The sequence below is a fragment of the Solanum verrucosum genome, unplaced genomic scaffold (assembly GCF_900185275.1).
Source record: "Solanum verrucosum unplaced genomic scaffold, falcon-dt-bn FXZP01000150.1, whole genome shotgun sequence".
NCBI classification, from domain to species: Eukaryota; Viridiplantae; Streptophyta; class Magnoliopsida; order Solanales; family Solanaceae; genus Solanum; species Solanum verrucosum.
The window spans coordinates 1,013,074-1,040,067 of record NW_026020371.1 but is presented as its reverse complement, the minus strand read 5'-3'; the positions used below and the strand labels follow the sequence as shown (position 1 = coordinate 1,040,067).

General features: G+C 35.5%; 1 protein-coding gene across 1 annotated transcript in view; it reads right to left on the bottom strand.

Annotated features, from left to right (window-relative positions):
• Positions 1 to 4,168: 4,168 nt before the first annotated feature.
• LOC125838427 (protein ILITYHIA) overlaps positions 4,169 to 26,994 on the bottom strand; it is a 41,478-nt gene continuing 18,652 nt past the window's right edge. Inside the window, exons 22-59 of the mRNA XM_049517487.1 lie at positions 26,679 to 26,843; positions 26,409 to 26,585; positions 25,820 to 25,942; positions 25,545 to 25,625; positions 25,344 to 25,460; positions 22,991 to 23,163; positions 21,992 to 22,069; positions 21,713 to 21,860; positions 20,969 to 21,091; positions 20,820 to 20,876; positions 20,623 to 20,733; positions 20,318 to 20,509; positions 20,066 to 20,239; positions 19,318 to 19,428; positions 19,153 to 19,222; positions 18,899 to 18,977; positions 18,568 to 18,670; positions 18,329 to 18,499; positions 18,111 to 18,233; positions 17,914 to 18,027; positions 17,140 to 17,246; positions 17,000 to 17,051; positions 16,805 to 16,911; positions 16,662 to 16,721; positions 16,454 to 16,568; positions 16,263 to 16,373; positions 16,040 to 16,177; positions 15,843 to 15,965; positions 15,649 to 15,720; positions 11,023 to 11,135; positions 10,698 to 10,856; positions 10,425 to 10,521; positions 10,151 to 10,333; positions 6,799 to 6,993; positions 6,037 to 6,216; positions 5,790 to 5,922; positions 5,449 to 5,527; positions 4,169 to 4,522 (exon numbers count right to left, since the gene is read on the bottom strand). Of these exons, the coding sequence (XP_049373444.1) occupies positions 4,480 to 4,522; positions 5,449 to 5,527; positions 5,790 to 5,922; positions 6,037 to 6,216; positions 6,799 to 6,993; positions 10,151 to 10,333; positions 10,425 to 10,521; positions 10,698 to 10,856; positions 11,023 to 11,135; positions 15,649 to 15,720; positions 15,843 to 15,965; positions 16,040 to 16,177; positions 16,263 to 16,373; positions 16,454 to 16,568; positions 16,662 to 16,721; positions 16,805 to 16,911; positions 17,000 to 17,051; positions 17,140 to 17,246; positions 17,914 to 18,027; positions 18,111 to 18,233; positions 18,329 to 18,499; positions 18,568 to 18,670; positions 18,899 to 18,977; positions 19,153 to 19,222; positions 19,318 to 19,428; positions 20,066 to 20,239; positions 20,318 to 20,509; positions 20,623 to 20,733; positions 20,820 to 20,876; positions 20,969 to 21,091; positions 21,713 to 21,860; positions 21,992 to 22,069; positions 22,991 to 23,163; positions 25,344 to 25,460; positions 25,545 to 25,625; positions 25,820 to 25,942; positions 26,409 to 26,585; positions 26,679 to 26,843 (4,557 nt within the window). The 3' untranslated portion in view covers positions 4,169 to 4,479. The remainder of the gene's footprint in view (positions 4,523 to 5,448; positions 5,528 to 5,789; positions 5,923 to 6,036; positions 6,217 to 6,798; positions 6,994 to 10,150; positions 10,334 to 10,424; positions 10,522 to 10,697; positions 10,857 to 11,022; positions 11,136 to 15,648; positions 15,721 to 15,842; positions 15,966 to 16,039; positions 16,178 to 16,262; positions 16,374 to 16,453; positions 16,569 to 16,661; positions 16,722 to 16,804; positions 16,912 to 16,999; positions 17,052 to 17,139; positions 17,247 to 17,913; positions 18,028 to 18,110; positions 18,234 to 18,328; positions 18,500 to 18,567; positions 18,671 to 18,898; positions 18,978 to 19,152; positions 19,223 to 19,317; positions 19,429 to 20,065; positions 20,240 to 20,317; positions 20,510 to 20,622; positions 20,734 to 20,819; positions 20,877 to 20,968; positions 21,092 to 21,712; positions 21,861 to 21,991; positions 22,070 to 22,990; positions 23,164 to 25,343; positions 25,461 to 25,544; positions 25,626 to 25,819; positions 25,943 to 26,408; positions 26,586 to 26,678; positions 26,844 to 26,994) is intronic.

Genomic DNA, 26,994 nt, shown 5'->3' with positions numbered 1-26,994 from the left:
GAAATAACATACCTCAAAAAATTGACTAACACTTCAATCAACTTTCATTGCTTAAAGTACTCATAATATCCACTGATAAAATTTAGTAAAAATAGATAACAACAACATAAAAACAAAAAAATATGGGCATGCAAAGTTATTAACTCTCAGAGGATTTTCTAAAGAACACAAAATTTCATCCCTGTATGTGAAGAAATGACGTTGTTGATGAAGAAATTAGTGGTTTGTAAGGGCTTTTTGTTTTTACCTTCAATAATTCCAGTAGAGAAAACTTGTTTGAATACTCAATTAACATTTGTTATTTAATTTGTACTAACAACTACTTGTAACAATAATTTTGTAGAAACATAAACAACAAAATTTAAAGCATGTACTCAAAAATAACAATTAATAATATAATCATAAATTAATGACTGTAAAAAACATACCAGGATCTATAACAATAGAATGAAACAGAATGGAAAAAATCGAGCCCTCTGAATGCATTGTGTCCCCTTAAGGAAATTATTCCCTCTAGTACCCGAGATTTAAAGGAATAGATCCTCTTAGGATATAATGATTCCATCCACCAATGTATTGATACAAAAACAATGGTGTCGGTGAGTCATTCAATAGGAGCAAAGCACACAATTATTTAATTGTCCAGAAGAAGAAGTTCAAAATTTTCATTGTTTTAAAATGAGAGGAAATTCCTCTATTTATAGACAACAAAAAGTACTGTGAACAAATTCTTATTGTGTCTTATCAGAAAGGTCACAACTCTTTGAAAAAGTTATAACCCTTCGGAAAGGTCACAACCTTTCATAAAGTCACAACTTTTCATGAAAGGAGAAGACCAGTTTTGTAAATAAAATAAATTAAAAGGAAATACTGGTTTGTGGTGGCTCCACGTAGGCGGGCCTAGGGTTCTCTTTTATATATATACTCGTAAAATTACCCGCGCTTCGCGTAGGAATTCAATATCATGGAGTTTATAAAATAATACTTAAAACCTATCCATCATTAGAACTAAAACACTATATTATCTTACATACAAGATTACATAGTAACAAACATTAATAATGAAAATGAAAATTGTAACATTTTATCATTTATCCTTAATAACATAAGAATAAATTAATAACTGTAAAAAAACATACCAAGATCTGTAACATAAGCAATGATGTCAGTGAGTCACTCAACTGGAGCAAAGTACACGAATATTTAATTTAATTGTGAAGAAGAAGAAGAAGAAGAGGAGGTTCAAAATTTTTGTTGTTTTAAAATGAGTGAAAATCCCTCTATTTATAGACAACAAAGGGTAGTGTGAACAAATGTTTATTGTGCCTTATTAGAAACTATTTGGAAAAGTTGCAACCTTTCATAAAGTCACAACCTTTCATAAAAGTCGCAACGTTTCATAAAAGTCGCAACTTTTCATTAAAGTCACAACTTTTCATAGAAGTCACAACTTTTCATAAAAGTCGCAACTCTTCATTAAAGCCGCAACTTTTCATAAAAGTCACAAATTTTCATTAAAAGGGGAAGGCTAGTTTTGGAAATAAATAAATTTAAAAGGGAATCCTGACTTGTGGTGGCGCCACGTATGCGGGCCTAGGGTTCTCTGTTATATAAATATATATGATATATAGCTATTAGTTTTTGTTTTTGGCAGTTTTATGTGACAGATTTTTACATAATTATTTATCAAATTATAATTATAATTTTCTTGGAGATATTTTTTTTTAAAAATACTGAAAATTATTTTAATGATGACATGTGACACTATTTTGTAAAATACAGATTTATTATATTTTCAATTTATTCTTTTTAAGAAATGATAATTCAAAAACATTTCTGTTGATGACTTTTTTTTATTATTTACAAAATACTGATTTGAAACATTTCTTTTGTCTTTCCTATTGTATAAGTAGAAGATTAATATATATAGTTGAGTTTTAATAGATTAGGGTAGTTAGGTAAGTGGGTAAGGAATTTTAGGGATGATTTAGGTTAGTTTTTTTTTTTCTTTTTTTGTTATCTTTAACTTATTTTAAAAAAAATATTTTACCTACATATTTTTAGCTATTCATTTATTACAGTTTTCCTTTTCTTCTTTTTTCGTAATTTTTTTGATTACTTATTTATTTTTATCATGACATTTTTTAATTCTTATCTAATCAAATAGTTAATTTTGTTGTTTATAAGTTTTTTTTTTTATTATCAATTTGTACGTTGTTATTAAACTATCAAGTGTCTTGATATTAGATTGCCACTTAGAAGGGGATAACCATTTAATTTAAAAAAAAAATCATCATTACTAATTATAATAATATTTTTGTTTAATGTTATGTGCATAACTTTTGAATATTATCAACCGGAAAAATGATTTTCGCACATTATTGTTACATTATATAATTATTATAATAACTACACCACAAATTGAGATCAAAATATTTTAATTTCAAAATTATTAACCATATAAAAAAAATTAAGTATACATTTATTTGATGTTATGATTAATAAGAATAGTTGCAAATTATCTTATCACTATAAAGAATGTTGTTGAGATTAATAAGGATAGTTATAAAAAAAGGTAATTTAATAAGGATTACGCGTGTTTGTAATTTCTTAGTATTTTTGTAATTAATAATTATTTTTTAAAATAAAATCTGCAAAATTATTAATAATATATAACTATCAATTTTTGGTTTTGGCAATTTTATGTGACAGTTTTGATATAATTATTTATCAAATTAAAATTATATTATTTTGGAGATAATTTTTTGAATAAATATCCAAACTGAAAATTCGCATGTATTTTATTTTCCTTGGTGATACTGTAATTAGCTTTTCATTTTTATTCTGTCATTTATAACTTAAAATATCAGACTGAAATTTGTGAATTGAGTTCGTATGAAGTGTAAACAATATTTTTTTAATTATTATTTTGTATATCTTCTAGCAATATTTTTAAGAAATAATTAAATTAGCACTTATTATCTTAATATCCAGTAATCTACATTTTATATAGATTATTAATTAATAATAATAATATTATTTATTGTTATGATGTTGAGTTGTCCAATCATCATCTACCTTATTAACTTCCTCAACTCTCTCTTTCACCCATGTTGTTTGAAACCTCCTTCACTTGATCCTTTTCCATTGTCAATTCTCTCTCTTCATTGTTCACCTGTAGTAAAATTCCCACCTTCTCAATAACATAGAATGTATCATCTCTTGCTTCAGTTGTATTTCTTATGACATTACTGTCCGTAAATGATGAAACTTCCAATAGGATATTGTAGAATGTCACTTGCAAAATCATTGTTAATAAACTTATTTTCTTAGAGAATGTTTTCAAAAATTTTGATCAACCGAACATTTAAAAATTGAAAATATATTCCTCCATCTCAACACCCAAAGAGTAATCTCTTAGGTGAATGCATTCCCACTATTACGGATGATTAGCAATATAATTGGGCTGATCATTATTTTCAAATTGAAAGCACAGAAAGAGTGGCAAATGCTACTGGTGGTGTTAGCATCCGTTAGCTTCATGCCTTCAACTAATGACTGGACTATGCACACAAATATTTCATTCTATTATAGGTAAAATATGACCTCAATAGAGAGATAATTCTTGCAAGATACTAACTTCAGCATTTTTACTACTATCAATCAACTGATTAAAAAGGGAAATCCCAACAATACCAACCATACAAATGATTAAGATACATAAATTAACGCAACATGTATAGTTATGACTTGATATAATTTTGAGGAAAATGAGATCACATTCCTTTTTGAGGAAACGGGAATTTGAACTTTCAAGTCAATTTAAAGTGCTCAGGATGAAAAAAGATAAATGCTGAGATATGAACTCATTTGAGCAAGTCTCTAAGCTGCCATTCATGAACAAAAAGTCTGGTATTTCTTCATAAATTACCATCAGGAAACAATTTTCCTGAAGTTGGCATCTGCACTCTAATGACATACACTCCTCCAGCAAATAGATGATATAACAGTAAAGCTTCATCCCAGAATCGACTCAGTGAAAGGAACCATTTCCACTATTGTTAATTTACTTCCCCTTTTAGTCTCTATAATGGTATCAAAGTGGCATGTTTTGTAGAACAAAGGTTATCACTTATTACTATAAGGAAAAATGAGTACTATCTCGATGTAAATAAAAACAGTAATTTCCTATATGTGGAGAAAATTTACAAAATTTATACATGAATGTGAGCTCCCTGCCTTTCTCAAAGGCAATTCAATCTCAATAATACACAACTACAAAAGATATGGGAAGCACAATCTACCCGGAGTCAAAAATTTGGCAGATATCAAACTCATCCTTATTTGCCTAGGCATCTATATGTATGATGGTTACTATAAATATTAAATCTCAAGCAGAACTTCCGCTTCTAACATGTCTCACCGACCTTGAGGATAACTACTTTGAAGGCAAAAAAGTGTTTTACAATCATAAGCTCGTCAGCCACTTGAGGCATCATTATCGCTATCTCCACTCTCATCACTGCAACATGAAAACAGTTAGAATATGATGGGCCAGTTGAAGGCACAGCTGCCCAAATACAAGAAAATAAAATTGATGCTAAAAGTGCACAATATAAAGCAGCTAAGAAGATAAAAGATAGACTAAATTCCCCCAGGGATTTGGTTCAGTTGGAAGTGCTGCGAATGATGTGTTGGTAAGGTGGTTCAAATGATGCTGTGGACTAAAAGCTTAACAATCAGGTGGAAAAGCGTACAACAGCAGGACCATTACCACCGGTTTTGAACCGTGCACAGATCAGCAACACCATTTAACTTTATGAATGGAATTGGACTGATCTTCACAACATCTACTATTTCTCTCTCCACAGTCTACCAGATGCAATGTAGAATGATTCATCTGGTGAACTGTGTGCAGAAAGAGAAATAGTAGATGTCTTGTTGAGGTGCTTTTTCTGGGATTTGACGGGACTTTTCCAGTGTTGCTATACAATCTTTTTCCACACTTCCCCTTAAATCAATCCGGGGAGACCAAAAGTCCCACTCTTGGCTTAAGGATCATAATTACCTGGGAGTATATTTAAGGGACTAATTTAAACCTACCCCCAAAACATAAGGACTGTTATATTGATTTGCATGCAACTGAGTGAAGAATTGCATAATTAATTTCACAAATGGTACTAATTTAATGGCAGATGTATCTTCCATAGTGATTTAAAGTAGTTTAGTGATCTTTGGTAATTCAATCTCATGCAAGAGATCAGAGTAAGTAGTAACAACAGAAGTGACAGAGTAAAATGGGTAAAGAAGAAGCTGAAGAAATTCTGTGATAGAATGTTGTACTAGTGAATGGTATGACATTAAACCATAATCAACAAACAAATTTGTCAGAGGCAAACAATATGCAAATAGTAAGCAACAGATCTGGCGTAATTAAAAACATTTCACCTGTGTTCAGGGAGCTTTGCTATTCGTCTAGCATCCAATCCAGTAATAAACTTCTGTGCAGCTTGAACATTTTCTGTACCTGCCAACAAGAAGAAAGGATCATTTAGGCGCTTGCCATACCAAAACCAGAGGACTGTAATATTGAAGAGGATTAGCAAGCACTAGAAGCAGCTTTCTAAGCATTACAACAAAATCGGCAAATGCATAAGTAAAAAACACAAAGGTGCCAGAAGCAACTTAATAAGGACAACAAACACATACGGCCAAGAACAGGATTGAAGAGATTTATACTAGAATAAGAATGTTAAGATGCAACAGGACAGAAAATACAAAGGTAATACCTTTTGCCAATTGAAAGGCATGCAGGGCACATCTCTCTGCAGCAAGTCTCACAGGTGTATTTCCATCCTTCAAACAGTCAGCCAGAACAGGGCCAAATTTTGAAACATGGATGGCAATGGCACCAGGATTGGCCTGTATGACAGAAAATGCCAACGTTAATTCAAAAAAAAAATATCGAGCCTACTGGCGTGTACAACTGATCTTATGGTGTATGTAGGTTATTTTGTATATTTCAGAAGCACGAACTTTTGAAACTGCCTTCAATGCAGATAATGCCTGTCTTCTGACTTCACTTGAATCATCCTGCATAGCCAACACTATGGATCCCAGCGTTTCCACATGTGAAGTAGCATTTGTAGGATCACTCTGAATTTGTTGACATAAAAGCAATCCCAAAGCTCTTGTTGATGTTTCACGAACAGGAAACTAACAAATAAAGTAGCAATCACAAATAAAAATCATCAGATTTACTTCTACTCTTTCTGAATAATTACACTGGCAACACAGTTCCAGTTTCATTGCTTGCATCTGCAATTTACTCTCCAGAATAAAACCTTTTAAAATGTTAAGATAATATAATAAGAAAATGAAAATCTGAATCCTCTCATGGATGTTTGATGTACAGAAAATTGATAAAATAGAGACGTATCTCAATCAGAAAGAGATGCTTCAGATATTGGATGTTTGACGTACAGAAAATTGAAAAAATAGAGAAGTACCTCAATCAGAAAGAAATGCTTCAGCTATAAAAAGGAAGACCTTTAAGAGTTTCTGTTGGACTATAACACTGATTTATTGATTTATTTAATGGAAAGAAAAAAAGCACCAAACCATTGATTTTCAGTTCAAACACATTCCCTTCAGTAAAGGCAATACAAAGTGGAATTATTTTTGCTACCAGGGATTGGATCAAGCAACATTATTAAGTTTCTATGGCAATTGGAATAAAGCAATTTTTTCACAAAACAAATTCAAGTTGTAAAGCAAAATGATAAATGTCAGGCGTACCTTTTCATCATTTAAGGTGATTTTGAGGCACTTTACGATCAATGGGAATGACGAAGAAGCACAAATTATATCAGGATTGTGCTTAAGCATTGAACAAATAGTAAGTACTGCTCCATGCCTTGAGCACCAGTTAGATGATGAAGCTGATTTTGACAGCCCATCAAGTAATTCAACAACTTGTCCATCTTCCAGGTACTGTAGAATCATAAAAAGCAGGATAAATCACAAGAATCTCAATAACACAGTTTTAGGTCCATGAGACTGCCTGAGAATCAAATCAATCTAATAAAGAATTTGGTTAATTTTTTGAGATAAGGGTAACTAATAAAGAATTTGGTTAATGATTTCATTGTCTATCAGTTTGTCGTATATAATTAGCTGTACATCCAGATTCTGTTTCAAGAAAGACTATAAAACATTAAGTGAGCAAGGTTTCCCTCAGCAGCAATCTAGAATCATGTTTTCCCTCATTTATTTGTTTTTTTGATAAGGTATTTTACCCTCACTTATTCTTTTCCTATTCTGATAAGAGACATAAATTATACTACTATTGGTCTGTGCAAAAGAAGACAAACAGATCTACTAGAACTTAGCTTATTTAAGCTGATGTTATGAAAGAAGCCCATTAATTCAGCACAATTCCAATATACAAACACAACTTTATCTGAAACATTTTCTGCTAGTCTACCTATACAGATACATCAGTCTCAGCTTAATAAAGCATCATTTGAAACAAATCCCCCTAGACTTTAATAGTTAAATCTACAAAGTAAAATGCCCCTAAACTTTCATCACATAGCTCAGATAATCTCAGGCTCAATTCTCTTGAAAAGTGAAGAATGAAAATGGTTTTGATTGCTCTTCCTACAACTTTTTGAGAAGGCAACATATGATTTTGTTACTAAAAGCAACAAGACAGTCCTGGTATTAAAAAGCAACCCTACTCAGATAAAAGGAGCTGATAAAATCCACCATCTCAACAATATTCTTTTATATCATAAAGTTTACACCTATCACATGCACATACATGGTCAATGAGTCTTCAAACAGCCAATCGGAAATGGCTTGGTACTGAAAGCTTAGTTGTTACTTTAGAAAGTACAGACCAACTGTAAAAAAGAACTATTAATGCAACATATCAGTAAAATATTTGTTTAGTATATTAATAGGTCACTAGTGATAAGCCTCTAATAGATCAAAGGCCTTGAATCTCCACAACGATCCGCGAGTAAAAGGATAAGGGGAAAAAGCATTGTATGTCAAGATCCCATGCATATACAACATTCAAAAAAGACTACCATGTAAAAAAAACCTCCATATGCAGATTACCCAACAATTGGAAATAGTAGTTATGAATATTACTACTTAATAAAAGCTAACAGGATTGCAAGATAACTTGCCTATCTATTTTTCAAGCTTTAAAAGAAAAGGAAATTTGAGAAAGAGAATTAGATCACCAATGGTGAAATCCTGGAATGAAAGCATTGTGAAGATGAGAAAGAGGATAAAGCAATATGTATTTTAGAGGGAAAGCAATATCTCCAACCAAAGTGTCTCCGTGAAAAGAAGACATTCTTACTAAAAACCAACAGATATGAAAGAAGGGGTACACCTGTGAGATGCAAACCAAGTACTCCCTCCACCCCTATATGTATGGCACCATTTGACTTGGCACAAAGTTTTAAGAAAAAAAAAGAAAGACTTCTGAAATTTGTAGTCTAAATTACTCGACCATTTGTGTGGATATAAAGCGTTCCATTAAGGGTAAAAGGCAAGCTTCTAAGTTAAATTGTTTCTATTTCCAGAAAGGTGACATTCTTTTTGGGACGAACTAAAAAGGAAAGTGTGTCATATAAATTGGGACAGAAGGAGTACTTGAAAATGTGATATGCGCACCAGTTTAGCATCTCAACCATTCTCAATAGACATAGCTTTTATGATAAGTTAGACATAGTAGAACACAGCAAAAGAGCACTAACAAAAGAGCTCAACACCAGAAACACACAATCAACTAGTAAAATTTGGCCCTTTTTGACTTCATAAGAATTTTCCGACAAGAAATCCTTTTGATCCCAAATCACCCATACCCAAACCTCTAAAATTAGGAAAACATGAAATAAGATCCGCCTATTTACACATGAGCTGCAGTCTTATTAGTGATCACTCAAAGTACATTATGAACAAAGACATGAAGTAGACTGAATCAATCAATGACTGTCTTTACTAGTTTGGGAATGCCAACACAAACCCCTCTCTATTCTGCACAACTCAATCCTATTTCATTCCAATACTAAATAATTTGTCTTTAGGGTAAACTAGAGGTCTCTAGAGCACACATGTGTCTACTTGCGACTCAAAATTACATCTAGCATATTATGTACTAATGACACGATTTCTGTTAGTTTTTGAGCATTTAGCATGCATCTCATATTATTCAATCAAATTTGTGTAGGTAGAAACACTTCTGGTGAAGGGTATATTGTCATATCTGACGTCAAATGGAGAAAAGTAATGAGGATTGAAGCAAGAAATATTGGAAAATAGAGTTGGGACCAACAATTCCTATTGCATACAAACCAGACCTAATAAGCCACAAAAACTATTCAGTTGTGACCTACACTATTTGGTGTACCCTATATGGATCCTCTGCCTCCATTATGTTCTATTCTTAGAAGACATCAGCATTTATTATGAATGATCGGACTGATTTTGAGGCAACTTTCCTCCACTTGAGTAAGGTCTAACTAATCACCTTTTACACCTTCAATCATCAAAGTGTTGTGCCTATGGAACAAGCATTTTGGAGGTCCGGGTGGGACACATTGGCAAACCACCTCAAGCAACTTTCTGTTAGTAAGCTTTTCTCATTCAAATTGTTTACCCTAATGTTGTGCTACATGCATCTTTGTTGGATATGATCATTTCTTGTCCAATCTTGTATGACCAATGAAAAAGAATTCTGAAATAAAGTAAGTACTAGAGAAACACTTGTGAAAGGGTGATGCACACGAATGAGAAAAGACCCTTCCCAGTTATGGTTCCTCTTTCATTTCATCCGAATTACAGGGTAGAAATGCAATAGTTTAAGGATTATTATCCTCTAAAGGAACACAGGAATGAGGAAACTGCAAGAGGCCAATTCTAAATGAAGCATCCGGTGATAGAGCAAATAAAAAAAAGTGACAATTTTCATGATCTACAACCGGCTCTATTTTGAGCAAAAATCCCCATCGAATAAATTACCAAATAACTTTTACCAAGCACCTCAGTAATAAGTAAAAACCTGCTAAATACAGGAAACAAAATCGGATATAAAGGAAAATAAATATTTCCTGGGTAGAATGATCCTAACCTGTGAAACAATTCCCAGTATACTTGCAGCAGAATTTCTTATCTGGTCATCATCATTGTGTATTAAATCCTTCAGTAGGGTGTAGACACGTGTTCTAGAGGCAATGCTGACACTTCCACCAGCATGCTTAATCACACCTTTCAAAGCAGTTAGAGTAGCCTCACGAATTCCAGTATCTGATGTCTGTTGACCAAAAACTTAATGGAATAAACACTGCTTCTTAGAAAGAGATAAAGTGTGACAGTAGAGAAGAAGAATAAAGTAAAACTATGACCTGCACACCAGTTAACAGATCACCAACTAAAGGATCAACCCTGGTACTGAGAGCACTAAGCTTCCCAAGCGCAAGAGCAGCACTTGATCGTATTGTCCTATAATAGTATTTACATAAACCCAAGGAATAAAAATAACAAAACACTGAAGCTATCGCTTCAAGAAGCAACAGATGGCATGGGAAGGATGAGAAAACAGGGCAGAGCGGCATTATGCTTACAACACATCATTTCCCCATCTACCAGCCAAACAAGGTAAACCCTAGAGAACCAACCTTGTGTTATCCTGTAGGCACTTGACAAATGTTGTTTGAAGTTGGGGAAGAAAGGGCTTTAGGGCTATTCCTCCCCTTCGAATTATGATGCTCAGAGTAGACAGAATTGCACTCTTTACTTGCCAAGGAAATCTGTCACCTATAATACGAATCAAGGGCCTGCAATTGAAAGCATATTGTAAAGAAGTTAAGCATATGCTGAGTAGCTTTAGAGAAAATGAGACTATAAAATCTAGAAAAGACAAAATATAATCATCCTAATATCTGCCTATATGAACTTCTTTATGCTGGTGCAAAATTTGTGTTAGTACACCGTGGTGCATACCCTGTGATAGGAATCACAAACTCCTTGAGTGTTTTCTCGCCTGTCACTTCAATTAACTCCCCAAGACCTAAAGCTGCTTGCTCCCTTAGTTCTGCGGATCCACTTATGAGACCCTGTAGGTTAAAAAGAAAATCACACTGAATAGAGAAAGTCCAGGGAGCAATGCAATAAACAAAAGTACCACAAAAGACCATTAGGAGGTTACTACAATTTTTTACCACTATAATTACCAGTATTTTATTTTATTTTTGAAACTGGTAAAGATTGTATTCCTCAACATTAAGGATATGTTGGCAACCTTCAACAAGGAAGCAAGAAAGCAAAATAAAGAGATTATTTACAGTGAGCCTAACAAATCTACACCAGTATTAAGCAACAGAGCAGAATTAAGCAGCGGCCTTGAATCAATTACGATGTAAGTTTGGTGCCTAGACTTCAGTTTTGATGCCTCACGCCAGTCTGCTGGGATAATTTTTCAATTTCACCATTAAGACAAAACGTAAAATAAATAACAAGAAACCGTTGGGGAAGATTGGTTTTGGAGAAGGAACTAAGAGAAAAGAGTATTGAAGGAACAAAGGTCAGGTTACTCTCCAATTTAGTCATTCTCTCTTCTTATCTTGGTATCATCATGTTCAACACCAGTGGTTTGGACGGGGAAAGGCGACAAGGATGATTCAATAAGTGCCAGTGACCCTTTTGGTGGTCCAAAGATCTTCCATTTCATATTTCAGCTGGACTACCCCTTCACATAATGCCTGTTCACTATATGCAAATTTCCAGAGCCACTTCATCAATGGGCATTGGTTCTAGGTTTTAAAATTCCTTACCCCAGACCCCCTACTTGTTTACTCCCAATCAGTGCATCCGACTTCACCAAGTGGAATTTCTTGGTTTCACTATTCCTGCCCAGAGGAAATTTCTTCTTAGAGCATCAAGTCTCTCAATGACCCCATCAAGGATGGGGAAAAGGGACATCATATAAGTAGGTATGGAATCCAAGACACTATTGATAAGTGTTAATCTTTTCCCCAAAGAGAGAGGTATAGACTCTTCCAGTTCACCAATCTTTTCTCACATTTCTCTACCACCCCATTTCAAATATCTATAGACCTGCTCTTGGCTCACAGAGGCATACCTAGATAGATAGTTGGTAGCTCCCCAATTCTTCCACTAAGAGTCCTAGCCAATGAAGTTAAATTAGGGACCTCGTAACTGGATACAAGAAGCTCTTGTTCCAGTTGCTGTGTAGCCCTGATATTGCTTCAAAAAGGAAAAAAATCACCCTGAGAATCACGAGTTGTTCTCTGTTAGCCTCACAAAAGATTAGCGTGTCATCAGCATACTACAGATGGGTAATCTCCAAAGATCCTACCCTGTTTCATACTCTGAATCCCTTCGACCAGCTATTTTCTAGAGTAGTTTTCATTTTTCAACATATCATTTAGACCCTCCATAGCAATGATGAAAAGGAAACGAGATGAGGGGTCTCCTTGTCTTAAACCTCTCTGTGAAGAAAAAAATCTTGTAGGGGAACCATTGACCTAAGTTGCGCGGACTCTTCACTTTCAATGCCGCACCCGTGTCGGATTCTCCAAAAATACACTACTTTTGGCGAATCCGACATGCACCCCTTGACATTATTGAAGAGTCCGAGCAACATAGCCATTGACAAGGACTGAGAACTTCACTGTGCTTATACAGCACTTCATCCATCTTAACCATCTGGCACCAAAACCTCTTTTAAAGAGGGTCTCCAACAAAAACATCCAATTAAGATGGTCATAAGCTTTTTGTATATCTAACTTGCAGAGGATGCCAGGTGCATTGCTTCTGACTCTAGAGTCCACTAATTCATTTGCCATAAGGATGGCATCCATTATCTGCTTTCCTTTGATAAAGGCCAACTGTTGAGTGTCCACCAGTTTGTGTATAAACTTTATGAGCCTCTCAGTTAGAACTTTGAAGATGATCTTAGGCTGATGGGTAGCTCACATCTTTTTAGGAGTCAAAGCCACATAGAAAGAGTTGAAACTTTTCTCAAAAACACACCTTTCATGGAAGTTTTTAACTGCAGTAATCACCTTCCCCCTATTACCTCCCCCACAATTCTCTTGCTTTCTTAGTATATCTGAATCTGACGTATTATTTATTCAATTTTGTTCGTTAAAACTTCTAATTGATGGCTACCTATTGTTTGATTGGGTAATCAAAGAAACTTGAAAAACAACTTTGGATTTAAACCTCAGACTCAACCATGTAATCATTATCTATTAAGGTACGAATATACTTGCAAACCATAAACATTCATAGTAGAGTTTGTTCATAAAGCATCTTACCTTCTTTTTTTTTCATAAAGCATCTTACTTACTTTAACATCCAACAGAATATAGGCTATTGGATAGTTAAGATGTATTCATTTGGAATAAGAAATTTATTTTGCAAAAATTTTAAACTCCAAAATAACAACCAATGCTATTAAAAGTAAGTAGGAGTACATTAAAGATCCAAATATTCAATACCCTGTAATCATATTTATCTAATAAGGTACGAATATACTTGCAAATCATAAACATTTCATAGTAGAGTTAGTTCTTGAAGCATCTTACTTACTTACTTTAACGTCCACCAAAATATACGCTATTAGATAGATAAGATGGATTCATTTGGAATAAGAAATTTAGTTTGCAAAAATTGTAAACTCCAAATTAACAACCAATGCTATTAAAAGTAGGGAGTACATTAAAGATTCAAATAACAGGTGATTTGACATGGGAAATGATGACAAGTGAGCAGGGGATAACATTTTCAAAGAAAAAAATCAGATGATTGAACACAGTTTTTATCGTGATTCAATCCTTAGGTTTGCTCTACTATTTATCTTCTTCTTTTGTTTTGAAACTGGTAACCTTAAATAGTTTTTATTGTGATTTAATCCTTAGGTTTGCTCTACTATTTATTTTCTTCTTCTTTTGTTTTGAAACTGGTAACCTTAACTCTATATATCCACAGGTATACTACAACCAAAAGTGCAGTTCCCCTTCAAAAGTATTTCAATCTATCAAAAGCTCAAAACTATATATGTTGCCTACAAACAATCTAGAAAATCAAAGATGTCTTCTGTTTGAGCTAATAAACTATTTATTTTCTTTTAGCTTTATTCAATCTTTACCATTTCATTGATTGTTCGGATAAGATTAGATTGCCACAATTTCAGTAATTTAAGAAATTTGCCTATAATTCTTCCTGGCAACAATCACATTTCAATATTTTATTCTAGTTGAGACATGTATATTTGCATTGTAAATCCGACAGCAATGACAAGGTCAGAAATTTGGATGAGTGTCATGCTGCATTGCAAAAGGTAACATGGAAACGAGATCATCTCCTAGGCTTTTAAATCCAATTAAACATTTAGGGAGCAAAGCCACAGAAGAGGAAGAAAAATACCACACATGTATAATACAAAAAAAATACTGCTTAGACACAAATAACTATATGCAAAGAAGACTAAGAACCACATTTGAGTGAAATATATGATGTAAAAAAAATATTATCACCCAAGTGCAACTTTAATTTCTAAATAATGTGAAAAATCAATTTTAAAACTTCTAGTTCAGATGTAGACATCGTGACCAGTTTTCGTATTTTAAAACAAACTTCCTGTTAGTAATTGATAAGTATTCATGGGTAACATTTCCTTAATACTATATATACTGCTTTTTCTACTATATTAATTATTTAATGTCAGAATCTTGAAGACGGCACTCAGCTCACACCTAAGTGCCCTGTGACATCACTCTTGTGCAGCAATTCCCCTGCCTATACTGCATCTTGTTTCATTGTTTGAACACCATAACTTTAATAACATTGGCCTCATGCATGATATAGTGGAATATGCAACATACTCTAGCAATGAAAATTAAGCATCATGTTGAAAACTGATAAAGCGGCCTCGAATACATTTTTGTTCCATCTCCATGTTGTCTTTCTTATCTCTCTCCAAAAAAATTAAAAAGAAAAATTTCCATGCTAAGGGAGAGGAAAAGGCTGATTCCATGAAATACTAAAAATGGGTTATGTGTCCAAAAGAAAAGTTCATTAAGAATCATGTAACAAGAACTGAAATATTTATAATCAGATCAGACAAATCACTGGTCCAACGTACAAGGCATCATAGTTCAGCTGTATGGCACACGACAAAGTTGAAATTTATAGACACGACCACATCTCAAAAGTAACCAAACATATGTAACTTTTCCAGCAAAGTGGTCCTATCACACATGCACGGGACAATGATTCTTTTTTATAGAACAAAAAATATAATCAACTCTGAAATGCAGTATGATACACCGCTTTGTCCCTCCCACCACCAAATACACATACACAAAACATATAAATGTGTTGAACTTGAAGACTGATATTCCGATGTACTTCGAGAAGGCTTTTTCATCTCTAACAACATTCAACTTAACCCAAGACCCCGAAATCACCCATCAAAAGAAAATCATGACATCTATCGTGAGTTTACAAAGAAAGAAGCTGGAATAGCTTATTAAGAATAATAATGATAACAATAATAATAGTAATTTTAATAACAATTATTATAATAATAATCTGGAATACCTGGAGAAAAACAGGAAGCAATGGCTGAAGAGCTTTCGGAAGACAAAATCCAGGTATAAGAACTGGTCCTCCCTACATGTTCATTAAGAACATCAAAATCTCAAACATATAGACTCACCAAACAACTGATAACAATGTGATATGCATGCTTTTAAACATAAATCACAGAAGTCTGAAATACAGAAAATTGATACCTTTTTCTTTCTACGCTCCTTATCTCTTGAAGTAGATACAGCATCACGAACCAACTTGATATATGTTGGAAGAACCTCTTTAGGTACTGAACTAACAACATTAGACAAAGCTTGCCATGCAACCTGTCAAATAAGTGGTAAGATAACCAAACCAAACAAATTAACATTCTAAGGAAATGAAATGACCCTGACATTACCACCACAGTATCAGAATCTGGATCACTAAGCAATATAATGAGGCTGGATATCATGTTTGGAGCTTCATCACCAAGATATAAGTCGCTATTTTTGAACAGGTACCCGATAAGATATGCTGAGCTTTGTCTAATCGATGCCTGGAATTACAAGTATAAAGCAGCATGAGAGAAAAGAATAGCAATAAATGAGTTACAAAAGCAAGAGTATAAAGGAAGAGCATGCCTGATTATCGCCAACTCCTTTCAGTAGTTCTGACAACAAAGACTCCATGCCTTCTTCGTCAATAACTGACACAACAGTTTCTGCTGCCTTCTTTGCTAAACTTTGAATTTCCTGTATATTAAACCATTGAAAATGACAAAACGAATGTGAAAACTACAGAAATGAATGCACATGTCAGTGAGGAGGCATACCATGTCGGTATAACCCATTGCATTCAGTAAAGCAGGAAGGATAGTACTAAGGTGGGAACCAAGACCAGGTCCTGCAACTTCCGCTAAAGCTCCCAAAGCATGAGCATTGAAGGCACTGTAGGTATGTGCAGATATTATGGTGAGTACTGCAGAACCACAGAACCACAGAACAGAAAATCTATTGGAAGAAGAAATCATATATACGTACGAAAGTGGAAGATGAACGAGCTTTGGGAGGATGTGTGGCAGCACAGCTGCGGTCCTGACACTGAAATAAGTGACAATAAATTTAGGACAAAAAGATAAGATCATACAGAGAAACATGTCTAAACTAGACATACGATAGCCTACCTCAGAATTTGTTTTAAGCCATCCAGAGCAGTATCTGAGGTATCCTCATCCTCCAGTGCATGAAGAAGTGTTGGAACAATCTCATCGATTGCTTGCATTCCAGCATTCTATGTTACAAACCACCAGATGCGAAGATTAGTGTTGAGAAGTTCTCAGTAAAATATCTCAATGATTGGCTAGATCTGAAGGGTTTACCTTGTAAAGAGTACTAAATGCCAGGCCTGCTGATTCCCGAACCTCGCCCGTACTGTTGAATAAAGAACCAAAGAATTACTTTGGAATGGAAATGCAAAAAACTGCGATTTTCATAGTAATATAAACAAAAGATACCACACCTATCACAAAGTGCTGTCCGAATTGTGGGGATAAGCTCGTCCATATAACTCAATAATTGACTCCTGCCAGCACTGGCCATTACTTCACTTAGACCGATGCAGACACCCTGAAATTAGAAGTATTAAAAGTCGGCAGAAAAGAAAAATGAGAAGTGGAAACAAACTACGTCTTATTGGTACATTGTGATTGCAAGTGCGAAGGTAAGCCTATGTCTAATGAAGGCAAAAGGATGAGATTTTTTTGTAGTTGCAGGCCATTTCTGGCCCTTTTGTTTGGAACAGTATAAATAAGACTAATTATCCACCTTATCAAGACAGAATGATACACGCTCCAGTCACCATGAAGTCATGACTATATTGTATCACTACAATGTTAGTGAAGAAGTCGAGCAACAAATTTGGGAATTTAAGCGTATAAACTGCCTATACAAAAAATGTGATTTGTTTAAGATGCAGAATTACAGAATAGACAAAAGGGCTCACAGAGAGCTTAAGCAAAAGTTGTTAGCTCTTTTCCTATTAACAAGACTTCCAGAACATTTCTAACAAAGAAGCTCAATCATATAATTTGCTCTGAAAATCATCACTCCCCAAATACGCTTCAGCTGTACAAAGTTATCTCACTAAGATATACCTTAACTCTGTTCGCAATGAAACTGTAACTCCCAATTTGGATAGATGAGCGGAGATTATCATTAAGTACTCTAAGACTGACAACACGCAGAGAAATTACAGAAAACACCTAGAAGCATACGGAAGAAGTAAAGTACTCACTTGTCTTCTACTTGGATTAGGATCTTTTAGACCCCGTGACAATATTGGGATAATCAAAGGAAGGACTCTTTCTCCAAGCTTCCTAACAAGCTCACCCAATGCTCGTCCAGCAACCTGCAAATTTCAGGCCACAGAATTCTTATCTCCAGAACTACTGAACACATTTTTGTTTACCATAAACAAGGGTAACAGCATACCTGTCTCCTTTCAGAGGATGAAGATGCTAGAGAACTTATCAATGTGCTCATCAGTACAGGCATTATCTCCTTCAACGTTTTCGGGGTATTTGCAACAATGGTCTTCCAAACATGCAAAGCAGCCTGAAAAAAAGAAAATACAAAGTAATTGAAGTTTATTCATTACTATCAGCATCTCCAAATAAGTCAAGCATCATGATTGAAGTATCCCATAGTACCTGGCGTACGGTTATGCTGACATCGGTTCGGACCATATACAATGCGGCAAGGATTTCATTACGCTTGTCCCTCCCGAGTACCTCAATAATAGCTCGTCCTTGAGCCTCAGTACTGGCACCCTCATCATCACTACCACCCTCAAGATGTGCTTTTCCAGATGTTCCAGCAACCTAGAAGAAAATAATACATTAATAAGCCTGCTTCATCCTACAGTATGATGCTGAAGTGCGACACATACCTTGAACAGAAGGTCACCCAGCAACTCTACAGAACTCTGCCTGATACGCCAGTTATCATTGAAAATACCTTCTTCCACAGCCGGAAGAAGCAGAGGCAAAGATCTGGAACAAAAGAAGATCATCGAGTAACAAAATGGTCAGCATATCAATTATAGTTCAAACTGTAATCATAACAGCATTCTTATTCACTTCAAGATAGCCTCTTCCATTGTGTATATCTACATCAATTAAATATCATAGCACTAAATTCACAGCCATTGACAGGACCCCAAAAGCAAACTAAGGAGACTAACTTAAAACTAGATGTGGAAGATGACAAAGAAGGCATACGTAGTTGCATAGTGCTCCACCAGAACATGGCCAGCGCTGAGTGCTGCTTCACGCACAGATTCATTCTCATCGGCCAAACCTATTGTACAATAAATTGTTAATTGAATCTCTCAATGTAAGTTAACATAAAAGACTGCCCCTCATAATACTTCAACGGTTTCTGCCAACTAGAAAGAACGACTGCTATTTTTGTTCATCTCTGTGTAAGTGTTTGCGCCTGTTTATTAGAGAGAGAGAGAGAGAGAGAAATTTACCATCTAAGATAGCTGGAAGAACTTGCTGCAAATAGTTCTGGAATTGCACACCTAAAGATCTTGGCAGATACTACAAGTAGCCATATAATCCATGTGAGAAAATATACAAAAGTATGAAGTTATCAATCTTTCTGAACACAAACTTTTAAAAAAAAAAGTTCTTACCCTAAAGAGTGCCAAGTGCCCATCACGTACTGATGCCTTTTGATGAGAACAATTTCGTACTATATCAGGAAGTATGTTCTCAAAGTACTCCATTCCTAATGCAGCCAATACCTGGGAAAGAGGAAAAAACACTTGTAGGTTGAATGTGAAAACGAGAACCCTAAGCAGCTCAAAAACCGAGTCTCCATTCTTTGTTACTGGTTTCAGACCCCCACCCACCAGCCCCAAAACTCCTTGATGATGCACAAAAGGTTTCCGTGCTTGTTAATTATTATTGTTTCTTGGCCCTCACTCCACAACAGCCAAATTTAAAAGAGGCGGAGCCAATAAGATAAAGATGCTCAAAAGCCATTTCAACTTATTATATGCAAACAATGTCAATAACTAATTTTAGAGTTAAATCACCCAGCAGAACCAGATGCAAGAGGACAAGCAAAGTTTGCATACAGCACAAAACCTTAATCTTGGCGCCAATATTGAAGAACTCCTTTAAAGTCCAAAAAAAGATCTATTATATTTACCTTTTGACAAAGGAGCAAAGGTAAGAGACAATGATAATGCTAACTTAGAATTAATATCCAAAATATATTCAAGTGAAAAAGCTTAAGCATCACCCCCACCCCACCCACACATCCCAGTGATAGATTCTTGTAGACATAAAGTCTTAAAAAAGGGAGATTTTCAACTCCTTATAACAAGGGAGAGAGAGAGAGATGTAACCAAGTAACACAGGGTGAGATAATTATACCTCACTAAGTCCCTGTGCTGCCCCAGAACGCGCAACATTGTTTCCATCAGACTTCAAAGTATCCAACAACCAAGGCACCAGGTCTGGGAAATTTTCTTCTCCCATACCCCGTATAAGAGAACCAATAGCTCTTGCAGCAACAGATCGAACTTCAGGAATTGGATCTACAAGTACCTGAAATCGTGTGAAAATTATGTTAGAGTCAACTTTTGCACTCATCATAAATGTTACTCCAATTATTTTAAGATGTACCTTCTTAACTTCAGGGAGCAGTAGTCCTATGTAGGGTACCATGTCCTTAGGCTCAGTCACTAATGAACACATATTTCCAGCAATTTGTGCAGCTTTCTTCTTAGTCTCAGCGCTCCTTTCACGAAGCCCTCGGTGTACAATTGGTACCAGCAGCGCGAGAGAAGGAGCATCAATTGAATTCACAAAGGTTGTCTGAAAGAATTGGAACAAGGAATTAGCTTGTCAGAAAGTACATGGAAACCGGATTACCTATCAAGTATAGGTACATGGAAACCAGATAACATGTTATCAGTAAACATATTTACCTGGAGGAGAATATCAAGGGAGTATTTTGTATACTCATTAGGATCTGAAAGACCCATTAGAAGAGTAGGGACAAGTGCAGATATCTCAGGGTTCTTTATAACACTCCCAACCTATACTCAACAAAAGACAAAACTAAATAAATGGCACGAAGTAGAACACGGAAAGTAAGAGAAATTTGATCATGAGATAGTTTAACCTGTTGAAGAGCTGTCTGTCCAGCTGATTGAACCTTGGGATGAGTGTCAGTAAGCACCTGTACAGTATTACAAAGCGGTAAGAAACGGAGACTAGTACCGCACTGTAGTCAAAGACAGAAGTACTAAGTTTGCAGGCAGTAGGACAAACCTCGGTTAACTTGGGCACAATCTTAGGGAGACATTGTGACAATTGTTGTGGAGCACAATAGGCCATGGCACCAAGAAGTTGTACACTACTCTGCTTGGTTCTCCAAGCCTTATCTTCAAGGCCCTGACGCAGAAAAATAATTGTAAACATAGGTCTCATGTAATGAAGGGCAACTAATAATGAGTTAAGTGAATCCGAAACACATGGGAAAATATTTAATAGCGGACTCATCAACAACAGCAGAGTATCAAGTTTTTCTGGCCATTTTAGATCCATATAGGTTTTTCAACAAAACTCAGGATCCAACTGTCTTTTCAGAGAAACACACAGATGCCAAAAGTTAATAAAAACCTACAATATGCTTCATGAAACGCTGCACTTATTCTTCAAAAAACAAATAGCAAGGGTGCATTAAGGTTACAGTTTCTCTATTCCTGTGCTACCAAATAGTCCTCAAAGGCTAACCAACGTGACCCACTGTGCAACAACTTCTCATCATCGGAAGAGCATTCTCAAAATTATTCCCATCTCTAAGAGTCCCAATAAACTACATGAAACTTTCGGGATAGATGTACACTGGAAAAGAATTTTCAGCATGACTTGTAAGAGTACTCTATAAGTGTGCATAAACTACACTGTGCAAGATTACTCCATCATCCAGTTAACCACATCACTAAACCAATAAAGTATGGATAGAGTCAACTGCATTGAGTAAGATACAGGGGAAAAGCTAAAACTAAGAACCTTTAAAAGTGATGGAAGAATTAATTTCACTCCTTGAGCACTAAGCTGAGACATCATTGCCCGAGCAGCACATTCAGCAGCATCACGCACCGCAACCACTTGATCAGAGAAAGAAACCAAGAGGAACGGTAACATTTGAATTACATACCTGAAGGAAAAACGGGGAGACAGGTGAAACAAAGCTGATTAATTTCAAAATCCAAGTTCAAATTACAACAAGGATAAGCATTTCATTTGTATGATTTCTGGATAAAAAAAAAATATAAACAGAAGACATACGGTTCAAACAACTTCCCAAGCTTCTCACAGAAGCATTCAAATGCAAGCAGTGCTCCTTCACGGCTCTTAGCCGAATTCCTGCAAATAAACATCATTCAGATCCTGGAAGGAGAAACTTTCATCTATAGAGAGGTGCAGTTATTGAAATATAATGAAATTGGCTACCCCGTGACAAAGCCATATCAATGAAACAATGTTGAATGTCAACTATTGCTAGCTGAAATGCCAAGCAAGAAATGACCTAAAATTTTATAATATAACAGAAACATACACTACACCTCAATCCCACATTAGTTGGGATTGGGTGTATGAGTCCTATTTATCCATTCCTCTCTATTCAGGTCCAATTCTTTTCAATACTAATGTACAATTCGATAACTGCATGAACAGCTCCCAGATCATATTAGAAACATATAACTATGGTCAGAACACAGCTAATAGATGTAGACATTTCATGAAATAGTCATCTAAAGTTCAGAGCTCGAACTTTAGTAGCAACTATAAAGAAAAGAGGTGACAAGCTGAAAGATAACAAAGTCACTTTTCCCCTTTTTCCTTGTTGCGGGCAGGTGAAGACAGGGAGATTTAATTGAAAAAACAAACCCAGAAACATTTATCCATTTACATCTTTAAGACATAAGCAAAAGCACATAATCGAGCTACAAAGGCATACAGAATATTTTAATAATTACCATTGATATAAAAGCCTATATTCAACCGACCATAACCTTGAAATTTCACTTCAACAATGTCTAGCACATAAAGATAAAGGTAAATAGAAGAATGAGTTCTTCTCACTAATTCCATTATATAATGCCTCAACTGGGTTGTTATTCATGACATTTCATCAAATCCTTGGAAAAGAACAGAAAACCACTGCATCAAATCACAGGGTAACTTTTTTGAGAATGTTTTCTATTTTTTTTTTAAAAAAAAATTGAAATCACAGAGTAACTCAACCTCTAATTTAGAGTGATTGAAACATGCCAGAAGACTAACCTGTCAGCAAAACCTTCATGTAGTGCTGCTACAATGCCATATTTCTTCAGGCAAGATATTCCAAATCCCTTAACCAGCCCTGCAAGTCCAAATGCTGCACCACGACGCTCTCCGTATTTTTCACTCTTCATTAGCTGATCCAAAAGCCTAGAAACCAGAGATGGTGCATCCTCCTGGTGCAAGAGAAGAGATAGGCAAAAAGAGAATCCAGTTTCAGCTTGCAAATTAGGTATAAACTAACAAAAAAATTGTAAGGACAGCAGAAAGAAATAGAGATGACTAAGGAAGAAAAATATCAGAGAACAAATCTGGAAGAAACAAAGTCAAAATTATAGAAACAGAACTAGGACACAAATTAGTAATTTATATTTCCTGGACTTTATCCAGTACAGATCAAGGAGAGAGAATGCTAGAGAAAGTTGAATTACAAAACAAACTTAAAAGCTTAAAAGAAGTATCACTTGGTGAAATGGGATGCTGTCATCAACAACAAAAAAGGAGGAAAGGGCATAAAGCACCTCAAAGTACAGAACCAGAGTCTTATCTTGAAGTGGCTATGGAGGTTTGTCTCTGGAGAACAGGATTTATGGAAAGATGTTATAGCTTCCAGATATACAATGGAAGACCTATGGATCACTAAGGAAGCTACAAGCCCTTATGGGGTAGGTTTATGGAAAACAATCAGGATCCAGTGGCCTAAAATATGGAAAAACTCAAGGATTGAATAGGAAATGGAAGAAGGATATCATTCTGGAATGATGTGTGGGTTGGTCAATACCCCTTGAAACAGTTGTACCCTGTGATCTACAATCTGAACCAACAGAAGGAGGCAGCAGTAGTAGCAGATGTCAGGGACAACCAAGGATGGAAATGACTGGGAAATAGACAACCTCACAGATTTCTTCAATTCTTTGGTGCAGGTCAATAGCCTTAACACAAATGAAGACAGTCTACAATGGTTGAGAGCCAAAAATGGGAAATTCACAACAAAATCAGCTTACAGGCACCTTGATAGGCCAGCTGCAATGCTCTTATCATGGCCTTGGAAGATGATATGGAAAGTTAAGATACCCCACAAGGTGGCTTGTTTCACCTAGTTGGTAGCCAGGCAAGCAGTACTAACGCAGGACAATCTAATGAAAAGGGGAAGCAAATTATGTTCCAGGTGCTTTTTTAGTGAAAGAGAATAGAGACAACGAACCATCTCTTCATTCACTGTAGAGTGACTGAAACTGTGGCATGTGTTTTTTAACTTGAGGGGTATCAGTTGGTCCATGCCAAGGCATACATCAGAAGCCCTAACAGGATGGAATAGAGAAGGAAACATGTCGGGCCATAAGGAGAGATGGAAGATTGTCCCTGCTTGCATCAGGTGGACAATATGGAAGGAAAGGAACCAGAGATGTTTTGAAAACAAGAGCATCCCTTTCCAGAGCTTGAAATTGAAGTGCCTTATAACCTTTTATTTTTTATGTAACTATGTACTCTCCAGAAAGGTGGAGGATATTACTCACTTTTAGATAGTTTAGGAGGAGTATAGGTGATAGATATATTTGGTTTTGCTAACTTTAAACCCCTGACGTAATTACTACTGAAACACTACTGATATATTTTGTTTATAAAATGTCAACTTTCTCAACAAAAAAGAACAAACTTAAAAGCTATGTGAGACAAGAATTCCTTCAGAAATATCCCAAGGGACTATCGGGATTAGCATGGTAAATGCATGAGAATGAGTCTGTAGTTAACCAAAAAATTCTCCAGTTACCACCTCAGAACACCAATAGCCTATAGAAAAGGGAACAAAAATTCCACATGGATTATGATACTGGAGTTTATTCATCATAGAACTGAAAGGCCTCACTTCTAGATTCATGCAAATTAGGATAATAACAGATGGTTCGGAATATAGTCATGTTGGTTCTTTTTACTTGCTTTACTAAAAGTAAGAACCCTTCTACAGGAGGGATGTAAAGCTGCACAACTCACTAGGATATAACATATATCATTCCATGCAGTTAACCTATTACACGTGGACTCGAGTATGGATATGGGTTGGGTATAGGCACATCTCCTTTTTTTATTGGTCAGACACATCCAAATTTTAGACAGCTCAAGGCATATTCCGTGAGATCTAGATGAGGTACCCAAACCCAAAACATATCCTTCGGACACATGTACGTTATGAAGAGTCAAAGTAGCCTGGCAGTAAACAAAAGCACACTTTTGACTGTTAACGAAGAGTGTAGTAACTGCAGATTGTTCAAGATTTACAATCATGACATGTGGCAATGTTTCTCGTTTGTTACAGCTGCATAATATAAAGAAGCTTTCAAGAAGATGCTGAACTAACCTGCTTTGCTTGCATAAGTGGAGAAAGGCAGGTAGCGACAGCTCGCTGAACAGCTTCAGACGGAGTATTCAGTACATCCAGCAACTTCTCTACAACTGTGTGAACCTTAGGGTCATCCTGTTCAAAAATAGACAAGGTATTAGACCAAAATCTTTAAAGTGTTTACAGTGGACCAAGTTTATAAGAGGGGGGATCAATTACCGTGGCCAAATGCTTTGCCAAAGCTCCAGTAAATATTACCACACCTTCACGGACCAGATCATATTTCTCCTCATCTGAAGCCTGCACAATCAACAAACAGTTGTTATTTGAACATATGATATATATTCAAAGCCTATAACTAGCTTTTAGCTGCCACAAAAGGGCAATAGGATCAACATGAAAAACTCGAACACCAATCATTCACCCCCAACCAAAAGTATAAAACCTCTTAAGATTAAAGGAAATAGACGATCTTGGAAACAAATATGTCATACCTTTTTGTTCAAGTAGTTTTCGAAAATAGGGAATAGCAATGAGACATTATCTCTTCCATGTTTGTCAATAATAACTATGCCAGCATTGATCATTCTTCCTCTAACATCTGCATTAGGATCTGCCTGCAATTCCAAAGTCACCCACTACTCAAACCCAAACAGAATAAAACCATTTCTCATGAATTTTCATATATTTCCAGAAAGTTCTGTTTTGACGGGTTACAAAACCAAGTGAAGCACCACAATTCATAAAACAGCTAGTACATATCAGAAGATGTGGACTTTAAAGCTTTTGATACAAGGAGGGAACTCCTTAAAAGCGAAGAAAAGAAGTATCTCAGCAACAATATTTCAATTGTAAGATAGTTAACATGTTCCGTATCACTATAACAAGACAAACTCTTAGAAAAACTTAATTGCGAAAATCAGCATGCACAGAAGTAAAGAAGAACTTCCGTTCACCTGTTAGTTATCATTAGCAATCTTTGAGAGAGAGAAAGAAAGAACAAAAGGAAAAAATGCAGATCTTAATGATACATTAAACATAGACATGATTAACAACACCTCATTCAGAGAAAGAACTTATTACCAGTGCCCTTGAAATTAGGAATGTCATAACAACAGGAAGGTCTTTTGCTCTAAGAACATCCGCCACAGAAAGTAGAGCCAATGCTATTCCTTGTCTGCCTATCCATCCAAAATCAATGGTGTCTTCACCAGAACCAACATCACGGATGTACAAAGAAAATAAAGTTGAAAGACATTCCTGAAAGCATTGTTTATCCAAAAGACATTCACACTGTCAGTTAAGAATTTTTTATACATTGTCCAGAAAACAGAACATATAAGCTAATTAAACCTGTATCGTATCTGGACTTTCATCTAAAGCAGCAGCCAAGGCCTCAGCGCCAGCCACTCGCACATTATAATTAGCATGGGAAAGAGCTTTGAAAATGCCAGAGTAATCTGTTCCTAAGTCATACCCGTAATGATCCCAGATGTCTTCAGCAGCTTCAGCAACACACTGAATAGTAAACACACACAGTTCATACTGTCATGTTAACATTTTGGACATAAAATAGAAATACTGAATCACAACAACCCTTAGTACACAAATTTGAAATGGATGTCTGAATTGCTGCTATATAGACAACCTAACTTAAAATAATCAAGAC